General features: G+C 33.9%; 1 protein-coding gene across 2 annotated transcripts in view; it reads right to left on the bottom strand.

Annotated features, from left to right (window-relative positions):
* The window catches only part of LOC147078550 (uncharacterized), a 222,293-nt gene that overhangs the window by 162,773 nt on the left and 37,081 nt on the right, over positions 1–22,439 (bottom strand). For both annotated transcript variants that reach the window (XM_085960217.1, XM_085960218.1), the window contains exon 2: positions 424–608. In XM_085960217.1, coding sequence (XP_085816343.1) covers positions 424–600 — 177 coding nt within the window. In that variant the 5' untranslated portion in view covers positions 601–608. The remainder of the gene's footprint in view (positions 1–423; positions 609–22,439) is intronic.

The following is a 22,439-nucleotide window of genomic DNA, read 5'->3' as shown; positions in this document are numbered from 1 at the left end:
GTCAGGGTATGGACCTAATAGGTTGAGCAAGTGGCTGACATCCATTTCTCGTAAAAAAACAAAATCTGTTAATACAAACCTCTACTCTGTGGAGGCCCATATGATCCTATTAGGATCGGACATGGTCGAAAGAAGAAGATAGACTATAGAGTATAGACTCCATCAATACGTAATTTAAATTGTATTCTGTAAAATTGTTCAATCAATGACGTGTGAAATAATCAAACATACATACTTTCATTCGCGAACGCACGTCAAAACTCCCTAATGTGTACTTTTATTAGTATGCCATACATAGATCGTGGAAGGAAGTGAAGTCTCTGACCTGCCAACCAATCGAACACACCACACAAACAAACATTCGCGAACATACACAGGAATAATGTAAGTACCCGATGCCAAGTGAATTGAGTGTGTACTTACAGATATTTCAATTTCCTGGTGTGCTGCGTCTCCATTTAACTGAGGTTTGAGTGCGTCGAGGTCTTCAATTCGTTCTAATTTGCCTTCGCCACCGGACGCGGCGACTTCGCCACCCTCGGCGATCACCTCTTTGCCGGTTGTTATGTCAACAGATCGTTTGCTCTGTCTAGCACCCATCGTGCCTACTGTAACAGAAGACAAAACACAAGTTTAGAAAACAATATTTTTAAAAAATTTACATCGACCTTCGTCGTCTCACCTAGGTGTAACACATTCAAAATAATCATTTTTGGGGAGACACTGTTTTTGCACTACAAATTGACGCGGAAATTGGTCAAACATTTAATAAAACAAATTAAGACATTAAAAGTAAATTTAAAAAAAAAACTCCACTACTGATGAAAACACATCCTCCCAATTCTGGCAGAATATTTCAGATGAGAAATGAACCTATAACCTTCCCTTAGCTTATCCCATCTTCTTGCGGCCTGATATTATATCTAGTGCGTAATTCAAGTTGTACCTACTATATAACATTTGAGTTATTTTTTTGCGACCCGGGTTTCGCCTTTCGGCATCTTCAGGTACTATGCGCACTCAAAAGTAGTAAATGCACACTGACAACGAATACAGTTAATTTTCGTTTACATATATAATAAATCAATACAATAAAAGAAGGTAAAAAATCGTATTGCCTACTTAGTAAAGGATTGTAAAAACCCGTAGTAGATACATTAGATTAGATAATGAATACTCACTATTAAATTGTCAACTACATAGGTATTCATTCAGTAATCGGTAAATTTACCTGACGATGAGTTATCAACATCAATAATTCGAAAGTTATAGTGATTTGACTCATGTAATATTAACAATAACTTTGTTTCACAATCACTATGACATATGTACCTATATCCAAATTAGCTTCCATTTAAAATCAATTTTAGAAAAATTAAATTGAAGGTATATAGGTATTTGATATAAATAGTTCAAGAAATGATAGGTTAGGTCGATTGGCTTCCAAAGTCGTACGATTTGACACTTCTGGATTATTCCCTGATACAAGTCACTGGTGTATGCTGATAAAAACCAGCAACAATAATATAGACGCCTTGAAAGCAAACATTGCCCGCGATAAACCGTCAGCAGTGCCTAAAAAGTGGCTCAAAATTGGACGTCCGCTTCGTCAAGAACAGCCGCGGTGGTAATATGTCCGAAATCATTTTCAAATGTTAATGTCATGTAATGAATGATCTTTCGAATAACAAAAAAAAAAATGATTAAAAGTTAATCTTTAAATATTTTTCACCACCCCGGAAAATATAAAATCGAATTTATCGATTGATTACTCTAAAATTTAAATACTTTCGTAAAACATTAACCTGGACATTTTGAAAGCTTCCTGAATTTCTCTATGTGGCACTGAAAAGTCATGATAAATTAGATATCCTAGAGAAACAATGGAGATCCCCATCGCTCATTGTTAGAGGCAAAAGCTTGCGCCCTTCGGCTTTACGACTTAAATTACACAAAGGCGTAAAACAACTTTAATATTCCGTCAGTTTATATCCGGTTAACTGAAAATATACTGCGTCGGCAATGATATTAAATTAAAAGCAATAGCACCCAAGTATTATCAAGTCATTAATTTTAACAAGATATTCAGTGTTTACTTTGTGGTAGGTAACTAATAATTCTAACACATTTAGTTCACATACTAAACTTGATCAAGCAATAAAGTTTAATAATTTAAATAAAAAAGACCATAAATGAAAGAAACAGGACGTTTTAAGTGATAATATATAAATTAAATGTAAACAAAGAAACTATTATATGAATCATAAAACATACAAGCAGAAAACTGAGTTTTTGTTAAATCTACAACAATTATTGTTGAGTTATTGACGTTAACAGCTGCTCCTTCATAATCTAAGCCAGTGATCGGCAAACTTTTGGACCAAAGGGGCCAAATATGAGTGGCACAACGGTAAAAAAAATTTTCGAGAGACATATACGTATATTTTAATAAATATGATTTATTTAAATGAATTTAAATAAATACATTTTATAATTGTTAAGTTATTAAGGGAAGACGATTTCCCGAATAAAACTAACGTAAATATAATATGTTTTATTGTTGAAATTATAAATTTATAATTTTTACAGAATATGAATTACATACAATTTTCACGCATTCCTTAGAACTAATGTGAACAATGGACCTATTTGAACATGGAACTATGTATGAAATATGGAACAATTTCTGCATGTTTGGTATGTAACTTGTAGTTTTTAATTTCAGGCGCGACTCCAAATTCTCATCGGTTATTTGGCTTTCTCTAAATGCTATTTATATTGTTCATGTTTGTAAATGATTGTTCACATACCTATTATGTAGACTCGAATATGAGTTAGGAAAGCTATTCCATGTATTAAAAATCGTAGTATTTACCTTATGTCGATCTTTTAGAGCGCTCCACTTGTGTTGTGAAATTAAATTGCATTTATCTCTCTCCAAATCCTCAATTTTGGTGGCCTACAAATTTGGAGCTCCATAACTCTTGGCTTGTTAAATCCACCAATAAAATCCTATTTCAAAAATGCTCGTGTCAATATCAAATGGAGAAAAATTTAATTTGTCGACTTTTACAATGGGCGGATTTAAAACAACAACAATCATACCTTTTTCCATCGACCATCACGGAGAAAAAAATAGTCTCGTGATAATGTCATAAATAATATAATAAGTGTACAAATCAATAATAAAAATTGTGAATTTTGAATTTGGCAAAGAGCCGCACGCCAATATCCAAAGAGCCGCATGTGGCTGGCGAGCCGCGGTTTGCCGACCCCTGATCTAAACTAAACTATATCACTGCACCGTTATTATGATGGGTTTATAAGCCTAAAACAGTTACCAACATCAATAAATAAAATTTAATAACTTTGTTTAAAAACCAAAAAACACATGGATTCCTAAGACGTAAACGGTAGTTCAATTTTAAGCACGGATATTTTCTCAATATCGAAGTTTATATTATCTAACTTGAAACTGAACGAAAAAGCGTTGGGCAATATTGAAATGAAATAAGTAGGTACTCGAAAACAAAAACAGACTCACATATGATAAATAATTATATCTAGCTAAACGGAAGGAAAGGAAAATACTTAATCGCTCATCGGATTCATTCTATTCATTTTGTAGATGCTTAGAGTTTAGACACCGTATTAATAGAAGAAGTACCTATCGTAAGTCGTTTACAAGTCGTGAGACGTTGAAAATAAACCGTTAATCCTTACTACTTCAGGATTATTTTTCAAGATCACGCTGTTCTGGGCTAACTGAACTAACAACGCCTGAAAATAGCACAACGACTGTTTCTGAACTCGAAGCTGTCTCACCGTTTTCTCGACTAAGCTACAAAACGAAAGTGGCTCTGTGCAAAATTGTTTATTTACCAACAAGAGTGGCCGAGTCACTCGACATGTATTTTATAAATAGAAAGGCAAACAAATAATTCCGATAACATTATTTCACGGTCAATGTCTACACACGTTATTTTTATCTTATCGTATGGAACTTCAATAAATAATATGGTTATCGGTAAACAGGGATAACATTGAAATTTAAACAATACCTACCGATCGTATTCATGGAATCCAAGAGTAGGTCATACATAGTATTAAACAAATATAGTCTGCTTCACTGACAACCAGAGTGCAGAGAAACTCACACTGTAAATAAATACATTTAAATTTATGGGCGTCTGGCTGATACTTCTAAAAATACGCGAAATGTGAAACAAAGGACATCGAAATGCCTGTTAATATTAATAAAAAAAATACACACCCATAAAATTAATTGGTGTTGTGCAGTAGGTAGTTAATGAATCCGTGCACGTGCATCTGACGTATCCTGCCTAACTAAATTCATACTCAAAGCCTACTTAAGGCCATGCATTAGTTGAGGCACGGTCTAAAAAGATCGTCGCTAGGCGATGCGCGGATTGCGGGTGAAAATGACGCCTGTCAAACGAAATATTAATTGTCATATAAATCCAACATACGTCCATTTTATGTTCTGTTTATTGTTCTATTAGTAACAATAATAATATATTCATTGACATGTTTTCTTTTTAAAGTAAATTGGTAACGTTTTTAGTCATCTTTACACGATTTTAGAATTAATTGACCCGTCGCCATCACGCAGCAAAGTGACGTGTTCCTGGGTCAACATTCTCTCAGTGAATGGCAGCGAGTCCAAAATTTCGTCGCGCGTACAGTTGAAAATTATTTGGCGTTTTACTGATGCGTCACCTTAAGAAACGGATTGAATCATAAAGACATTAAAAATCATAACATGGGTAAATGTCTACATCTAAAAAATACGGGTCTAGTTTAGATATCAATAAATCGAAAACCACGAAATTTGTCTTTGCAACCAAATCAGAAACACAATATATTTTGTAGCCAATACATTTGGTAGGTACCTAACCTTACTTGGGTCATTTTCATACTAGCATTTTCCTCAAGCAGGAGGTCGATGCTTTTGAGACAGCCCCCAACTTGTGGGCGCCCTGACAAAGCTTGCCGGCAACACCGAGTCCCGTTTTATTGAGGCTTTCCAGCGATTAGGAATGCCGAAATTTTATAATTTGATTTTTACGGCGTATTGAAAACCTGTGTTATTAAAAATCTTCAAGTACAACATAATAAAGAGATACGACAATTTCAATATTTGTGGCCTTGGACTCGGGATCCCTGAACTGCCGGGCATACCAAACAAATCCATCCTCAAAGGTTAAGGATAATAGACAGACTATCAGCCACCAGTCTGAGAAAAACTCTCCAGTATATGAGTACATCACTCGGTATCTATTCACCACATACCATTGATTTACGACACGTGTTTCGCCAACGTGGTGAGATTTGTCAAGTACAGGTTTACAATTTATTGTTAATACTGGGGGTAGAAAATGAGCTGTGCAATGTGGGAATGGAATAGTTGGGAACATTCTAATTTATAATTATGTACAGGAAAAATCGTGAGGAGTTCGGAGCGATTAATGTTTAACTCTTCAGTTAATTGCATAAAAATAACAAAGCTTAGGATATAGATTATATAATTGCAATTTAAAACACTTAGTAAACATTTACATTTTGAAGCACGGCATTCGATATAGGTGCATTATTTTAAACAGACTTCCTCCATGAATTATTCATCACACTATAACTAATAATATAATATACACAATATTACTTATATGATGATTGGGGATAAGGTAATGGATTATATATTACAATAAAACAACAGGTGTTCCTGAAGATCAAAGGCTTAACATCGAATTTCTCGAATTTCCAATTTCCACGAGTGCTTCAGGCACTACGATAAATATATATATATTTTCCTTTTAGAAAACCTTATTCTCGAGCCATTATCGCCCTAACGATGAAATCACACGAGTCGTAAGTCACGCCTGCACCATTTACCCTCATACGGCGTACCCAGCGTAAATCAATTCGCCGGGAAAACTTTACACACAGTTTTCCGACTGACATTAGCGCAACGCAATATACTTACGGGGAATACTTTCTGCCGATGAGTTTATTTTCAGAGAATGCCATTAAATAATACAAAGGGTTTGTGAAGAAAATACAACTACGCCCCTTGAAAGCTCGTGGAATTTTAACGGTGATTTTTATTTTACTTATAATTACTATGCATGTATCGTAGTAGTACATAGATAAGTTTAGTCCTATTATATAACTAACATGCCATGACTGCGATTTCATTCCATTTTCATTTATGTGAAATCGGGAGTCAGGGTCATAGATACGAGTATGTACACAAATAGCCGGAAGGATCTGTAGTCGCGAAGACGCCAGCAGCCACGATATTATAATCGTATGTCTATATTAATTATATTATTATATGTCAGCTAATATTCAATACGATTATGTAATTCAAATTCAATAAAATATAAGATATGCTGATATATTATTATTCCTTCCTTTTTTACAGATATTATATTATCATTTATGAGAAGGCTTGTCATTGATGAAAAAAATATTGAAGAATCCAACAGCGTGTGTATTTAGTCATTTAGTGAATAGCGCAGTTGATGCCTGAAGCTATTAAACGTCATAGTATTATCCAATACAGCTTTTAACTTAATGTAAAAACGAAACAATTCATATTAATGTGTCTATAATATGTGCTAGACTCTGCTAGAGCTGGACTGCTAGAGTGTGTAGAGTTATTTATATTTCCAATAATTAACAACAATTGGTTTTATCGTAAGAAATAAACAATGCAACCAAGAAAGTATTTATTACCTGGACTATTACTTATTGTCAAAATGTCGATATTTATGACATGTTATGGATAGCGTGTTATTAAAATTCGACATGGCTTATCCATCCCAACGCGTAAGTATACAATATACATGATAATGGGGAAGATAACAATAAATCTCCGAAGAATTTTGATGAGATTATCGTCATTATAACGATGTGCAGAAGTCTGGGAAGTAAGGGTGAAGATCACGACCCTCAGTGTATCGCATGGCGCCGTCTTGCGGCTAACCGGGGACAATGTGAGGGGCGAAAGTTTTGTCAGAAATCAATTTCTATATTCGCAGGTGGAAACTTTTCCTTTCAAGAAACTAAGTAATTACTCAAACTTCTTGGCAGTTAGTTATCGGGCATGACGTGACTGAAATAACAGTATAAGCTTTAGTTATGTGTCTTGGGATGTTTACATAGTTCGAAGCAAATTTCTTAGATATGGAATACATAATAAAATTAATATTTTGATAAAGGTCTTCGGGTACGAATTGGGTCAGTAGCACCAAAAGATAATATCCCAAAGAGCTTTATGAAACTTTTTATAATACATCTATCTGTTGGTCGTTGAACCTTGAGTAAGATATACCAGAGCTTCCCAACATGTGTAAAACATGCGCCGCAAGATATTTTTGAAAATGGAATAATAGCTCTTGATCCGTCACTATACTTACATAATATATATCTGAAAACAATCTGCCATGCCACTTTTAAAAAATCGAAAATGCCACCTTTAAAACGTTTTCGCCAAGAATTACGAGTAACTCTTTCAAGCATCGAATAGGATATTTAAAAAAGTTGTTCCCTTAGTTAAGCAGTATTTATCTTTAATTTACAACAAAAAAGAGGTATAATAACCCCTAGTCTCCACCACAACACTAGTACGAATTTATTGTTTTGGAATCATGCATGTAGGCCGACGATTTTAAAATATGTTTGTGTTTTTGTCCGCCATTTTTTAAAATTGGTCCCGAGATGGTTTATTGCAGCCATCTCTAAAACGGGTTAACATTATGACAATATTGACTTCACAAGAAATAAACAAAACAAAATCTCCTACAACTAAGTCCATCATTTTTTGTGTACGTCATTGCATTTAAGACTTGCGTCATTACGGGTTTTGCCATTATGTGATTATGACGTTGGCGAAAAGGGTCGAATATTTATTGTATAACTTCAAACTGTTTCATCACGAAATATCGAAAGCAACCCTTAACTCAATAATATTATGACGTAAGCAACTTTTCTCATCTACAGTGGGCATAATATAGGTAAGAAAGAACACTAGGCGCAATGAGAATTTATTGTATACATATGGCTTCTATTCCGTGCACCCAATTAGTAAGTCATTCGAATAATAACCGCTGTTTGAATTTTAAACAACGCAGGTATTTAAATAAAGAACAATCGAAATAGATATGTAGATGCATGACTTTGATTTTTGACAAGTCGAGTCGGCGAGTTTCGAACAAAATGCACTGACGCATCAAAGTCGACAGGCAAACTCACGTATGTAATTATTATTATTATAAGGGCAAAGATTTCGGAGAAGTGCTGCGTGTTCAGTAGGTACACACGCTACTGGCGTACAATAAATTAGGCACGTTAAAGTGCGGCCACACCAAAAACAAGTCGCGCGACAACTCGTTAAATTTTACGATAAGCATGATAATTATCGTAAAATTTCTTAAGCAATTATGATAATTATCGTAAAATTTAACGAGTTGTCGCGCGACTTGTTGCCGGTGTGGCCCCGGCATTAGAATATCTTTCAAATATAATTAATAAGCAGACACCTCGAAAGAAACAAAACTAGAACAAGTAAACGAAGAAACAATATTACCTGCAAATATTTTCTCGCGAACATTGAAGACGTAGAGGTGTCTACTTAATAAAATACTTTCTTTTTTTGGAATAATTACAGTTCATAATGAAGAAATCACAGTTTTTGCCCCGGTGACAATGACGATAACAATGGTAACTGTAAATTTTTAATGAAAAGTCATTGTTCTAATGAAAATAAAATTCAATAAAACAATACTTATTCCACATAATTTGTGACTCACAGGAAAATGTCATATTGAAGCGGACGAAACCGGTTCCGATCGTTATTAAACACATCACCTACAAATATATTGTGTTGTATTGTAATTAATAGATAGGTACATAATATCTTTCTTGGAATAGAACATAACAATGCACAGAGATTCGAGCGTCGCTTGGGGGCAGCAGTTACTCGAAAGGCGGCAAATCGAGGAAAATCATTTGGAATATATAGAAATAGCTACTTAAACTTAGTAATAAAGAAAATATCTTTCAATTAAAAAATTGAACTCACTGGTTTTGTAGGGTTCGCGAAATCTAGTTTACTTCCGTTGCCCTTCGACGTCCTGGGTGACCAGAAACGAGACGTGCAGATTTGCGAATAATTAGTCTGATATTTTGTTAGTATTGTATCAATACAACACATTTATTAGATATTGGACTCATGAAAGGATGATAAAAATAATGCATAAAAAAATGAGGCGGCATTTTATCTGGGAACGTCACTGATAATGCATATTTTTATCTGCAAAAAACGACTGAGGAATACCAAACCGAACGCCGATGCAAGTGGAAATCTACATGTCACATCACTAGTGGAGTGGAGAAATATTAGGTACCTACCATTAAATAAATAGTAAACCAAAGGATGCTAATGCTTAAAACTTTAAGAAAAGAGGGCGATAAAAACGAGTCCATCAGTGATTGGAAGACGGCTGAAGAAAGCATAATATTATGAGTAGATTAATCAGCTATACGTGTAGCAGCTATTATCTATCAAAAATTCTAATAGTAGATAATTCTACTGTGGACAAGAAATTAAAAAGATGGGTAATTTCCATAATTTAAAATCAGTGGGAAATTTAGCAATAATTGTTTGGTATGATGACGTCGACGATTATACTATGTTTCGTCGCAGTAAAATCCAGTGCATTAAATGTATTGTTCGATCTGGACCGCACAATATAAATACAAAATAGAGCGAAGCCACCAAAGCGAGAGAGCGGTTCGTTAACCCGACCACGTGACTCGTCAAATTATTATACGTCCATCATTGTTATTATTATAAATGTATACGAAAATGAATCACACCGTGAAGAGCCGATGCACCTATGCTATGCTATGCGATGCACCTATGCTATGCTATGCGATGCACCTATGCTATGCTATGCGATGCACCTATGCTATGCTATGCGATGCACCTATGCTATGCTATGCGATGCACCTATGCTATGCTATGCGATGCACCTATGCTATGCTATGCGATGCACCTATGCTATGCTATGCGATGCACCTATGCTATGCTATGCGATGCACCTATGCTATGCTATGCGATGCACCTATGCTATGCTATGCGATGCACCTATGCTATGCTATGCGATGCACCTATGCTATGCTATGCGATGCACCTATGCTATGCTATGCGATGCACCTATGCTATGCTATGCGATGCACCTATGCTATGCTATGCGATGCACCTATGCTATGCTATGCGATGCACCTATGCTATGCTATGCGTCGGAAAAAAATATCTCTCGGTATATTATGCCGAGTGAATAGGTACTATTAGAAAATCATATTCTATTCTGATGGCAACTAGGTTATATGGGGTAAATTTACGGTATGAAGATGTGTTGTGGGTCAATCCATCAAACGCCCCGATACGAGGGTGGAGGGATAAATACACCACATACGCCCGTTCTTTTACAGCAAAATAGATTGCATTCCGATATGTACTATTGCGGAAAAGCAAGGAAAGTTTTTTTTTTTTTTTTCGAGAAATGAAAATTTTTGTATTAAAATGTCCCGTTGATGAATAGAAAAATAAACATTGCAATCATTAAGTTTTAATAGTTATAAAATACATCAGCGATGAAATTTCAAAAAATCAAAATTAATTTTAATATCGCTCGAATACCATACCACTGGATGATGCGACATGTCCAGTGAATGTACTCTGTTCTTCAAGCAGTAATAATTTCCAAAATTAATCCTAAATTAAACTAAGTACATATGTAGTATAATAAATAGCTTACATTGTTGAATATAATTACTGTTACATAAGAATGTATGACGTAGGTATATCAAATACATATAAAAATAATAAATACAGGAAATTTCCATTTTAATAGCATTATATTGATTGATTAGAAAAAAAACTAGGTGGCAATGACACCCGTCAACGTTTTGTCGATGCGCTCAAAAATACTATTTAGCTAAGAATACTACCTACTATGTTTATATTAGCATATTAAGTAAAGCAATATAGCAGGGATGGCGAACCTATGGCACGCGAATGTTTCATTTTGAAGAGAATTTTTTTTTATATATATTTAAAAAAATATATATATAAAACAGTTTTACAAATAAATATATAATATTAAAAAATAATGACGACATAGCAATGCGTATTTTCTTCAGTGTTTCATATTATGTTTAGGTTACCAATCGATGCGAAAACGGACGGGAAATAATGACAAATCGCATTGTATAAAAAATTGCCGGCAAATCATTTTAAAGAATAATCATTACGTTTAATGTAAATATTTAATTGCATAGGTCGATCCTTAGGATCGGAGAATTTAACATAAAAATATACAATCAACAAACCTAATGAAATTAATTATCGACAGTCATTCAAATGTACGAACTGCTTGTTATTTTACCTCAAACATAATCACTAAAAATTGAAAACCGCTCAGTGATGGAGAATATAATATAAAAGATGAGTGGTTTAAATGTTTCCACAATCTCTTTAAGGGGGACATGCTCGTCGTGGGTCAAAATTAAGTTTTTATTGTATTTTCAAACCATGATCCTGGACACTCCTTAAACGTTGTAGATAAACTATTTATATAATTTTGAAGCCTTATTATCCCTCATATTTATTTTAAACATTTGATGACTGCATAAAGTATTTTTGTTACATAAAATAGTATTCTTTTAAACCTCTCGCTCTAATGTTTTAGAATATAGTCATATTTCGGTACATAACTGTGCAGTGGTGTTAAGATTTTTACATTTATTAATTTTTAAACGCATTTATAAAACCATTAGTATAATTTATCACGAGATAATTTTTGTAAAATATTCACGATAAAAAATTATATTGATAATCTCTGTGATCCTAAATTTGACAAGAATTAGGCATTTTATTATTCAAAAATCGGCAAGATTAACACATTTAAGATAATTCTAAAGATACTCATTATAAGCTATGTCTTTGGCCATTCAAGTGTGATAAACATCCTACGAATAATGATTGCTTTATAATAATTATTGACCTAAGAATAAGGTAGTGTTTTTTTGAAATACGCCATTTCTTTTGTCATTCCCCAGTAGTTAAGCTACAACATACGGCCGTAGCCATAAATTGACAAACTATAATTAAAGTAGGGAGTAAAATTATGTTAACGCGTGTGTTTGAACATGTACCTAACCGATTTTTTTTAAATTTTTTTTTTAAACGGTACATGTTCAAACACGCGCGTCAATATATTTACTCCCTACTTCAATTATAGTTTGTCAATTTATGGCTACGGCCGTATGTTGTAGCTTAACCACGGGGGAAGGTCAAAAGAAATGGCGTATTTCAAAAAAACACTACCTTATTCTTAGGTCAATAATTATTATAAAACAATCATTATTCATAAGATGTTTATCACACTTGAATGGTCAAAGACATAGCTTATAATAAGTATCTTTAGAATCATCTTCAAATGTGTTAATCTTGCCGATTTTTTTAATAATAAAATGCCTAATTCTTGTCAAAATTTGGGATCACAGAGATTATCAGTATAATTTTTTATCGTGAATATTTTACAAAAATTATCTCGTGATAAATTATACTAATGGTTTTATAAATGCGTTTAAAAATTAATAAATGTAAAAAATCTTAACACCACTGCACAGTTATGTACCGAAATATGACTATATTCTAAAACATTAGAGCGAGAGGTTTAAAAGAATACTATTTTATGTAACAAAAATACTTTATGCAGTCATAAAATGTTTAAAATAACTATAAAGGATAATAAGGCTTCAAAATTATATAAATAGATTATCTACAACGTTCAAGGAGTGTCCAGGATCATGGTTTGAAAATACAATAAAAACTCAATTTTGACCTACGACGAGCACGTGGGCCGTTAATAGAATTCTTAACTATTTTTTTAAAAACTTAAAAAAAATTCTCCATAAAAAGCTGGCAAGTCGGACAGTTGAAAAATATTATTTGTAAAATTTTGGTACGCGTACGTAAAAAGGTTCGCCATCCCTGCAATATAGAGTAACAAATAGGTATATGTATAGCTAAGTAACGCGTCGATTTCAAGCCGTTATAGATCGGTTGGTATGTACTTCGATAAAGCCAGTGTATTTTACGTGATTTCATTGGTATTGTCGTAAGATAGTTTTTTTCTTATAAACGCTTACAAAATTAATTATAACGAAACTTAAGTAGTGGATTGGTTGTGTGAACGAGACGCATAATATACGTGACTTAAGTGCAGCGCGCATGAGAGGGATACAAATTGGGTATTCTACTTATGCGATCGCGCAACAAAAAATATTTCGCATGCAGATACGCATACATACGTGTGTCAGAGAGATATTGTATGGGTGTATCTCTGTGTGTGCGCTGCATTACATCAAAAGTACCGTACTACCTATATAAATATAAAACATAATTATTTATTATATTTGGGAAATTAATGATACTTAACCACGCAGTGCATGCTAAATAGTTACTATTTCCACAATACATACTATGTACATATTTGATTATGTGTCTTTTTCAAACGTTTATATGCATAGGCTTCTGTAAAAAGATTTGAAATAAAGGCGCGACATAAAAAAAAGGAATAAAGGCGACGAGTCAACGGCCTACTGCGTTTGAAGCGCGTTGTTCGGTCCATCTGCCGCCACCTCGCGCCTCTTATCTTTAGTGCGTCCTTATCACGAACCGCGAATAGAAAATAATGATTCATAAAACCGCACAACACTTTATTTTCACTACCGACGCGCAACAAGTGCACAGACATTGTTTACGTAAACAAACGCTTGCTGGCACACGACAGCAATCGTTGAGTGCTGGGAATTCTGAGGGGTTTAGTTTATTTTTTAATTGTTTACACCGTAACGGTAATGTTTCCCAAATGCTCCCCGTGATGGTTTTTATAGGCTATGATTTTAACAAAGGGATGGAAGAAGATCACCTAAAAATATTTCAACCCCATTTAAAACTATACTAACTTGATATCTACATTATTCATTTTTTATTATCAGACAGTCTGATTTAACATCATAATATTATGTACCAATTTGAAAAAAGGTGATCGGTGATCAGTGATCAGTGATCACTGATCAGTATCACCGCTCGAGTCTGGTTTTACAATCAGAATTTCGGGGGTATATGTGGCTCGTTATAATGATTGAATTGCGGAACGAACTGTTCCACAAAACAGGTTAATCTTGATCTGTTTATATATTTTTCTGAATTTCGGATAGATTTGGATAAAAGGAAACATTTGTTGGTTTTCCAAAGTTGCATATCTCGCTCACATATTCAAAACATTAATTGAAATAGGTCTTCAATACAAGAGATAAAATTTAATAATTTCATTTATCATCGCGTAAGTTGTAAGTGTGTAATTTATCTGCTGCTGAAGAGATAATGAGATTTTAATTGCCCCCTTTAAAATGCACGTTAATTACATCGATCGGCCGCCTGGTCATTACGCACCGTGTGCGTCTTCCGCGTCCAAAGTATTAAAGAATCCAAAATTTTGAAAAATTTACTCGCAGCGAGAAAATGGCTCAAGAAAATTTAGGCACTTTTAACAACAAATTGGTTTTGGAAGTATTTATAAGACGACACCGTATTTATAAGATGTCAAATCAAAAAGATAATCAGCGAATTTTCTCGATAAATAGATTGGCTTTGCTGTATGAGTTTTTACATAAATTTTAAATGTAGGTGGTTTTTAGTTTATGCAACTTAAAAAAAGGTTTACGACCGATCCTGAATATGAACTATTATTAAACAAAACATTCCAATTTGAACGTTGATGTTTGCAAGATCCGGAGCTTTCACATTCATCATGAGAGGAAAGTTTTATATTCCACCACTGATTTTTCTGATGACAATGTTTATTTTTCCCCAGACGATTATTTTTCATTAACGTTTTGCTTTCAGGAAATCGAGTGTCTTTTCTCTAAAAATAGCTTATTTTCTTACTCCATTTGGCATATTTTTATAAATATTAATGACTACAATCGATGCAAGACTTCTTGATTCAGTATGTACCTCCACTCACTACTGCAGTGTATTTTTTGGAAATGGTGATTTTACTTCGTACTTTGGCCGGTGGACTAATAATTTATGATGATGACAATTTTGGAGTCATAGTCATAAACAGTCATACAATATAAGTAATTTTATTGACTCATTTTGCTTTAGGCATATAATTCTGCAACCTTTGGTCAATTTATAAATTAATATATTTCATTAGAAAAAAAATTGAACTTTATAGGTATCTTTTTCACAATAAAACGAAAAGAGAAACGGCAAGAGTTAAGATTTTTTAAAGTATCCATCAAATTATGACTACCCGTTCATATTTCAATATTTTGGATTAGAAGCGAAAATGGTGAAATAATATTAGTCACACCAACAACATTAATTATTATCTATGAGATTTGAATTCGACATACATTACGAAACACAAATGATTATACAAAATGATAATATAAATTATATTAAATTCTACCGGATATTTTTTCGGTAGTTATATCAGCTGTACCGCAAAAAGTAGGTAGGTACCAAAACAGCTATGGACTTCATACATTTTGCCGAAATCGGCCATAAAAATTGCCACAGTTCCCGCCTGGCTTCCAATAAATAGACTTGTACTTACCTGGAATTCTACCAAATTTAATACTAAACGAATAAACAAATAAAATGAACATTATTTTTATCAATCTAAGTTTACAACGTATCTAGGTAGTGGAAATGCGTTCATTTAATAGTTCATTCCAACAATATCAATATCAGTTAATACGTGTATAAAACAAATATTATTGTTTATTTCGGTCACATTTACAGACAAATAAATTGTATACATAACTCAATGAAATATTGTGATGGATGGAATGTGCGTGCTGTGCTGTCACGATGCGATAAACTGTTCTGAACAAAAATCATATCTACATAAATGGCCCAATATTACGTCCTATATAATATTATTAAATTATTAAGAAATGTACCTACATATTATAAGGAACAATATCTTATAATAATATTAATATGTATAGTATATTGGTATGGTTACACTTAGCGTTGCCAACTTAGCGTTTTTCTTGCCAAATCTAGCATTTTTCGATAGACATCTAGCTTGCAAAAACTGCAACTAGCTTCTGGCGTTTTATTAGCATTTTTTGATACCTTCAACGGCTTGAAATGTACTGAAAATAGGGTATATTTTTAGTTTATTTCGTCGTATATTTAATGAAGGTAGGCCGGTACTGGAGAAATAAAACAACAAAATTAAACAATATGTACATTCTTGGCGTTATATTGATATATTGGTCTCAGATATTATAATTACATGTCTGCTTAAGGATGTGGCATCGGATTGACAATTATCGGGAATTCCACTCTCTGGTCCTAATTATTACTTATCGTCCGATAATTAAGAAAAATTCACATCGCTTCTTAAGTGCAAGTAAAAACATAAATTAAATAGGTATATCATATTATTATGTACTTACAGATCGAAATTATAATTCTCACTAGAAAACTCACAGCTTTATAAAATCATAACTAATTTTCCGTTGATCAAAACAAGAATTTTACACGTTTCAATACAAGAATGAAAAATATTAGAATTAATAAATTATTACTATGAAACACTTCACTTTAAAAAGGGACGTCAGGTAAGTGGGTTGATCTGTAAACGACTGAAACGAAACAAAAAAAAAACAAAAATAGAGGTAACAGAACGAAAAACAACCAAAGGAATCCTAATTCCTAAAAAGGTCCCCACCAAGGTCGTGCATTATCTCGTTTTCATATGCGATTATACCAATGCAAGGAACATTCCATCGAATAGCTAGCTTGCCCATGTATAGGCATAGTTTTTTTTGTCTATTATTTAAATCGAAAATATGTCATGTCAACGAGTCATACCTGGTGAGACTGAAGATGAAGGCACGATAATAAGAGTATGTAAGCGTGTTTAAGAATGTCAAGAATTTTATATTTTATTTTCTGTGAACGGAGATTCTTCACAGGATATTTATTGCACACATTAATTAGGTCACAGAACACCACCTGCCATACGCGACAGAGAAATTGAAGATATCACCCAATTTATAATAAGCTAATAATAATTATTACTAGATGATTATTAGTCTCCCGATACAAGGCCGATTTTAGTAGGTGATAACGACTTGTGATTTGTAAGATGGACAGCGTAGTGTGCATTTAATTGTTATCTATTTTTTAACTGCACAGAAAACATTTCAATCCAACGAAAACGCTGGTCGTCTTCACCTTCGAAGTCGGTCCTGGGCAGGCATTATAATCTACATTCTACCATCTAATAATAAAAAAGGTTATTAAGCTAAAATCTTCAATGTTTTTCAATCCCGCTATTCGGAAACACGTACAATACATTCTTGATTCTATTATATTTTGGGGGCGGTCCCGTATTCAATAAAACGTTTTTAAAAAAACTAGTTTAGTTAATTATCTCACTCAGTCAAACCTTCACTAATAGATTATTCATGGACGATTCATGAATAGAAATAAATGGAAAAATAGAAATGTAAAAATAACATGGGTGTCGTCGATCTACTTTTTCAAATTAATACTTAAAAATCACACTGTGAATAAAAGGTAAAAAGAGGCTCAGGCAAGGGATCGGAAAGAGGGAAATTAGCAATACTCTATATTCTGGCAAACCCTCGTAGTCCGGTGCGTAAGCCGCTGGCCTTTCATACGGGGACCCCAAGTTCGATATCGGTGAGGTCAGAATATAGTAATGTTATTTTCTGAAAGGCTCGGTGTTTGTGATTATGTCTCTTATACATATTACTAAATACAGTAGTGTTTCACTACACTACCTTCATTGGGCATCATGGCCTGTTATAGTGTTAAAAAAAAGAAAAAAAAGTTTTATATATTCGAAAAGAATAATATACAAATAGAATATCATAAAGATTGAAAAACACAAAGTCATTTCCGAGTATTTATTCGAAGAGTAAATTAATTCGCCACATTCCTTGGTCATAAACTCATAAATTAAATAAATTGAAATGTTTACCAAGCAATTAATAAAAATACGCTTGATGAAAGTTTTTATTAATTATACACTCGGGCCAACGACAAGGAATGATATGAAATGACTTCATTAAATACCACTAAAATATGAAGGATTCGAATTCAAATGCCCAATAATTTAACTTGGCGGACTGGCACGTACATCCCAATAGCCAGACCAGTCTCGTTGGTAATCTATGTATTCGCAATTTGCGAACCCCGACCGCGTTAAGTAGATAGGGTAAATCCAATAGGAATAGCTACCCTTCCAGACAAGCTGTCTTCTGACAGTACAAAATCACATCTCACATGATCAATTTATTATTTGCACTGGCATTTCAATAGCCCGGTAGGTAGCAGGTAATATTCTAATAGTCGTTAACTGGCTTTCAAGCTTAATCGGCGATACTTATGAATGCTACTAAATGTAATAAATTCGGTAAATTTCGGTGATTGGATTACTCATACATTTCAGTGTTCATTTTAACCATACATTATATCAACAGCTTATAGCCATTTTCCATCACAAAGTATTGCAAAAAACATTCAAGAACCAGGAGGTAAGAGAGAAAAGTCTCAAAATACAAAGATTAGGCATGCCATTAGTACAAAATAGTCTACAGTATGCATAGAGACGATTACACACGTATTGTAAAAAAACACGCACACCATATCAAAACCATACACTATCACGTGACCCGAGGCTGTAGGTATGTAAGCCTCCGGTGCTTACAGCAATGTAATTTTATTAAGCATATTTATGCGCGCTGGACGCGATGCCAAAGTGTCACGGTCAAAACGCCCAACTGATGTGACAGTACAATGTTCTAACCCTAGTTCGAATCGCGGCTGGGCATTACTTTTTGATAATATCGATTTGAGTGACCGTAGTCTTTTCTAAGGTAAAATATAATATTTTTGTTCAGTAAAATGTACAAAATTCAAGTATTGCATGCACTACGACCAACCATGCAGTTAAGTCGTGATGAGAGGAGACTTCTAGCTCACTGTAACGCAGAAATCAATTTGAAAGCTTAGATGTTGTCCATCGTAGAAATTATGACGCAATTACTGGCGAGAAACTCTTCCTTTTACAACTGACACACGGGGACAGTCCCAGAGGGGTGTTATGGGTATTGTGCAAGTCGCCACCGAAGCAAGTACGAAATACTGTTTGGCCAAACTCGTAAGAGTATGGAGAATAGTCAATAGTGTATGGAAAATAAATTATTAATCTACGTTACCAGATGACGTGACATTAAAGTAACACTTCAGAAAATTAACATAAACATAGTTAACATACGTATTCAAATTAACAGTAAAACTGTACGAACAGTAAGTAATTCGGTCGGTCAAACGCAATAATACGCAATGCAAAAAAGCAGTATAATAAAGTCGAGGAATAAACAGGGTCTTGAATCTTGCAACTCGGTTCACTGACCCTCGCAAGATTTTTCTGTTATGGCAGTAAAATAAATGCACAGATGCAACTGTTTCGGGCGCCATGTAGCGAGCCGAAAACACGATGGACGAGTGGGTAGGTCGCGTCGTCGACTGCAACGGATAAGTTTCAGTGAATTTACGATGCCTTTACGACCCAAATCGTTCATCGGTCTTAAACAGTTTTCACGGATATAATATAACCAAACATACTAGACACGACCATCGATAACAGCTTATTGAGCCTAATGAATGGGGTGAGGATGGTCATGTTTTATAAGCTGGCCGTTTGAGTTATAAAGAATGCAATAATAACAATAACGAAGACCAGCGAAGCTATTCTACACACAAGGCGGATATCGACGGTAGTTAATAATATTTATGTATTGTGGAGGATAATTGTTAAAATAAGTTAACAGTCTAAACTCTAAACTACTCTGTCAAAAAGTGCTATGTTTGAACAGCCCCTCTCTTGGCTGTGTTAACATTTAGTGCGAGATAAACAGTTTTGACGATTAACTTATTGTAACAATTAACCGCCCCAATACATAAATATGATAAAGTGATCATATTTACCACTTTAACCGTCGATAGCCGCCTTGTGTATAGAGAATAAGGGTAGAGTTGGGTTTCGGGAATTTCCCGACGGGAATTCTGGAGAAATTTTAGAGATTTTCCATCCCGAAACTCGAGAATTGAAATTTTTAACATTTCGGGAAATCCCGGATCTCGAGAACTTTTCTAGGGATTCGGGATTTCTTTATTATCAAATAATAATTGAAAAAACGATTTTGTATGTGAAAAAAGTGGACAGAAAACACAAAACGTTCAAGGACTGATCGGGGCATTTAATACAATTAAGCCAACGTCGGCTCAAAATGAGCGCAATTTTTGCAACATCAGGGAATTTTGTGTCTCAAAAACGTACGTGATTGTCAGACGCAGCGATTAACAGTCTGTGTTTTTTGAAATTCTATTTTAATAAGTAATGTTTTGAATTATGTTTGTTTTCCTACTTCTATTTTGTTTGTCTTCTTACATAAATAATAATAACTAAATATTTCTTAGGAATTTGTCTGTTTATACACTGTTTTTTTTTTTTAAATTTCCCGATTTCTCGAGAATTCTTTTCTGGAAATCCCGAATCTCAAGAATTCAAAATTTCATCATTTCGGGAAATCCCGAATCTCGAGATTGAGATTTTCTCGGGAAATACCCAACTCTACCCACAGGCATGTCTAACTTTATGTAAGCTGTGATCCAGTATCAAAACTAGCAGTGACCTACTACACTTTCCCATTATCAATATTCAGCTTATTAACAATAAAAATACTTATGCAGTCATCAAATGTTTAAAATAAATATAAAGGATAAGAAGGCTTCAAAATTATATAAATAGATTATCTACAACGTTTAAGGAATGTTCAGGCTAATGCTTTGAAAATACCATAAAATCTACATTTTGACCTACGTTGGGGCATGTGGGCCGTTAAACAAACGTATATATTATATTTGGCCGAGGACACCAGGCAGTAAAAATTGAACATCTTTCACGATTTAAGAAAAAATTCAAATTCGTCGTGAAAATCATAAGTGTTGATCTAATTAATACTCATTGTCAAATTATTATCCTATAGTGGAAAGTACCTACTGCACGTAAGGGAGAACTACGCCTTACCTTAGTTTATAGCGCGAGTATTCGCATCTTCACTTTCTCTCACGCCTACAGCAGACCGTGCGTGTAAGCTTACAAATGAAATGACACGAGGGGTTCCCCATAGTAAATGCTTCCCCTCCAAAATCTAAATGAAACCATTAAAAACATTACAACTAATGTACAAGCTTTATAATATCATCATTTATGTAATGACTCAATTGTCAATCTACGTTACGATCGTCCAACATCCACCCCGCAATCGACATGCCTGATTTAGACAAAGGCATGAAAATAAACAGCTGTTGAAATATATTATTAAAAAACAATACCTATTCGTTACGGATTTGATAAAAGATAGTAAAAAGTACACGCGAAACAATTCAAAAGCAAATAGTGAATAAACTAAACAATATAATGATTGACAGACGCATTTGCCAAAATTTAATTTGCAAATTTGCAAAAAACTAAAAATAGAAAAACTATTAGTGGGTACATGATTCACTTTGTTGTAATATTATGGTATATGGAAGAATTTTATGATTCACGATCCGCATCTAAAATGGTGAATCAGAATTATTTCCCAACACCGTGACGAATTATTGTCAACAATAGTCAGCCTACTCTCATTTGTTTAAATTTTTAATTTATAACACGACAGCGTGTGAAATTTGCTACATAGATCCATGACTAGCTCTTGATACGATGGAATCATTGATATGAAACAACCTCGCATGCACAATTTCGATATTAAATAGAAAGATTTTTCAACAGCGCCCTAAAATAATAATTTTATGGGACGAGTGGGCGTATTGTTCGCGACGCAGTTTTTCAAATCGAACGAAGTGTCGGTTCCCAGTACATAGGCAACGTGTCTGTCACCCATGGCAGACTCAAAATGCCACCCCTTACTAGTTGTTAGTCTCGAAGCTTTATATAAAATCTGGCACATTGTACTGTTCCGTTCTCACGGTTACAAGTAAATGATTTTAGAAGAATTCTGATGCGAGTACATATACGCAAAATATAATACAGAATGAATTAGCTAAAATACTATACTTCTCTTAAAATACTTATCTTCGTGAAACCAGTTGCAAAACATTGAAGGTCACAAACTGGTGCAATAATGGGATAATAATATATTATTGTGATTGTATTAGGGTTATCTGGAATTATTTTTTATTTCACACATCGTGCGGCGCACCATTGCTT

The sequence above is a fragment of the Rhyacophila brunnea genome, unplaced genomic scaffold, assembly GCF_057557595.1.
Source record: "Rhyacophila brunnea isolate RB1 unplaced genomic scaffold, BYU_Rbru_1.0 scaffold_11, whole genome shotgun sequence".
NCBI classification, from domain to species: Eukaryota; Metazoa; Arthropoda; class Insecta; order Trichoptera; family Rhyacophilidae; genus Rhyacophila; species Rhyacophila brunnea.
The sequence above is the reverse complement of the archived record's forward strand: the minus strand, read 5'-3'. Positions and strand labels throughout refer to the sequence as shown.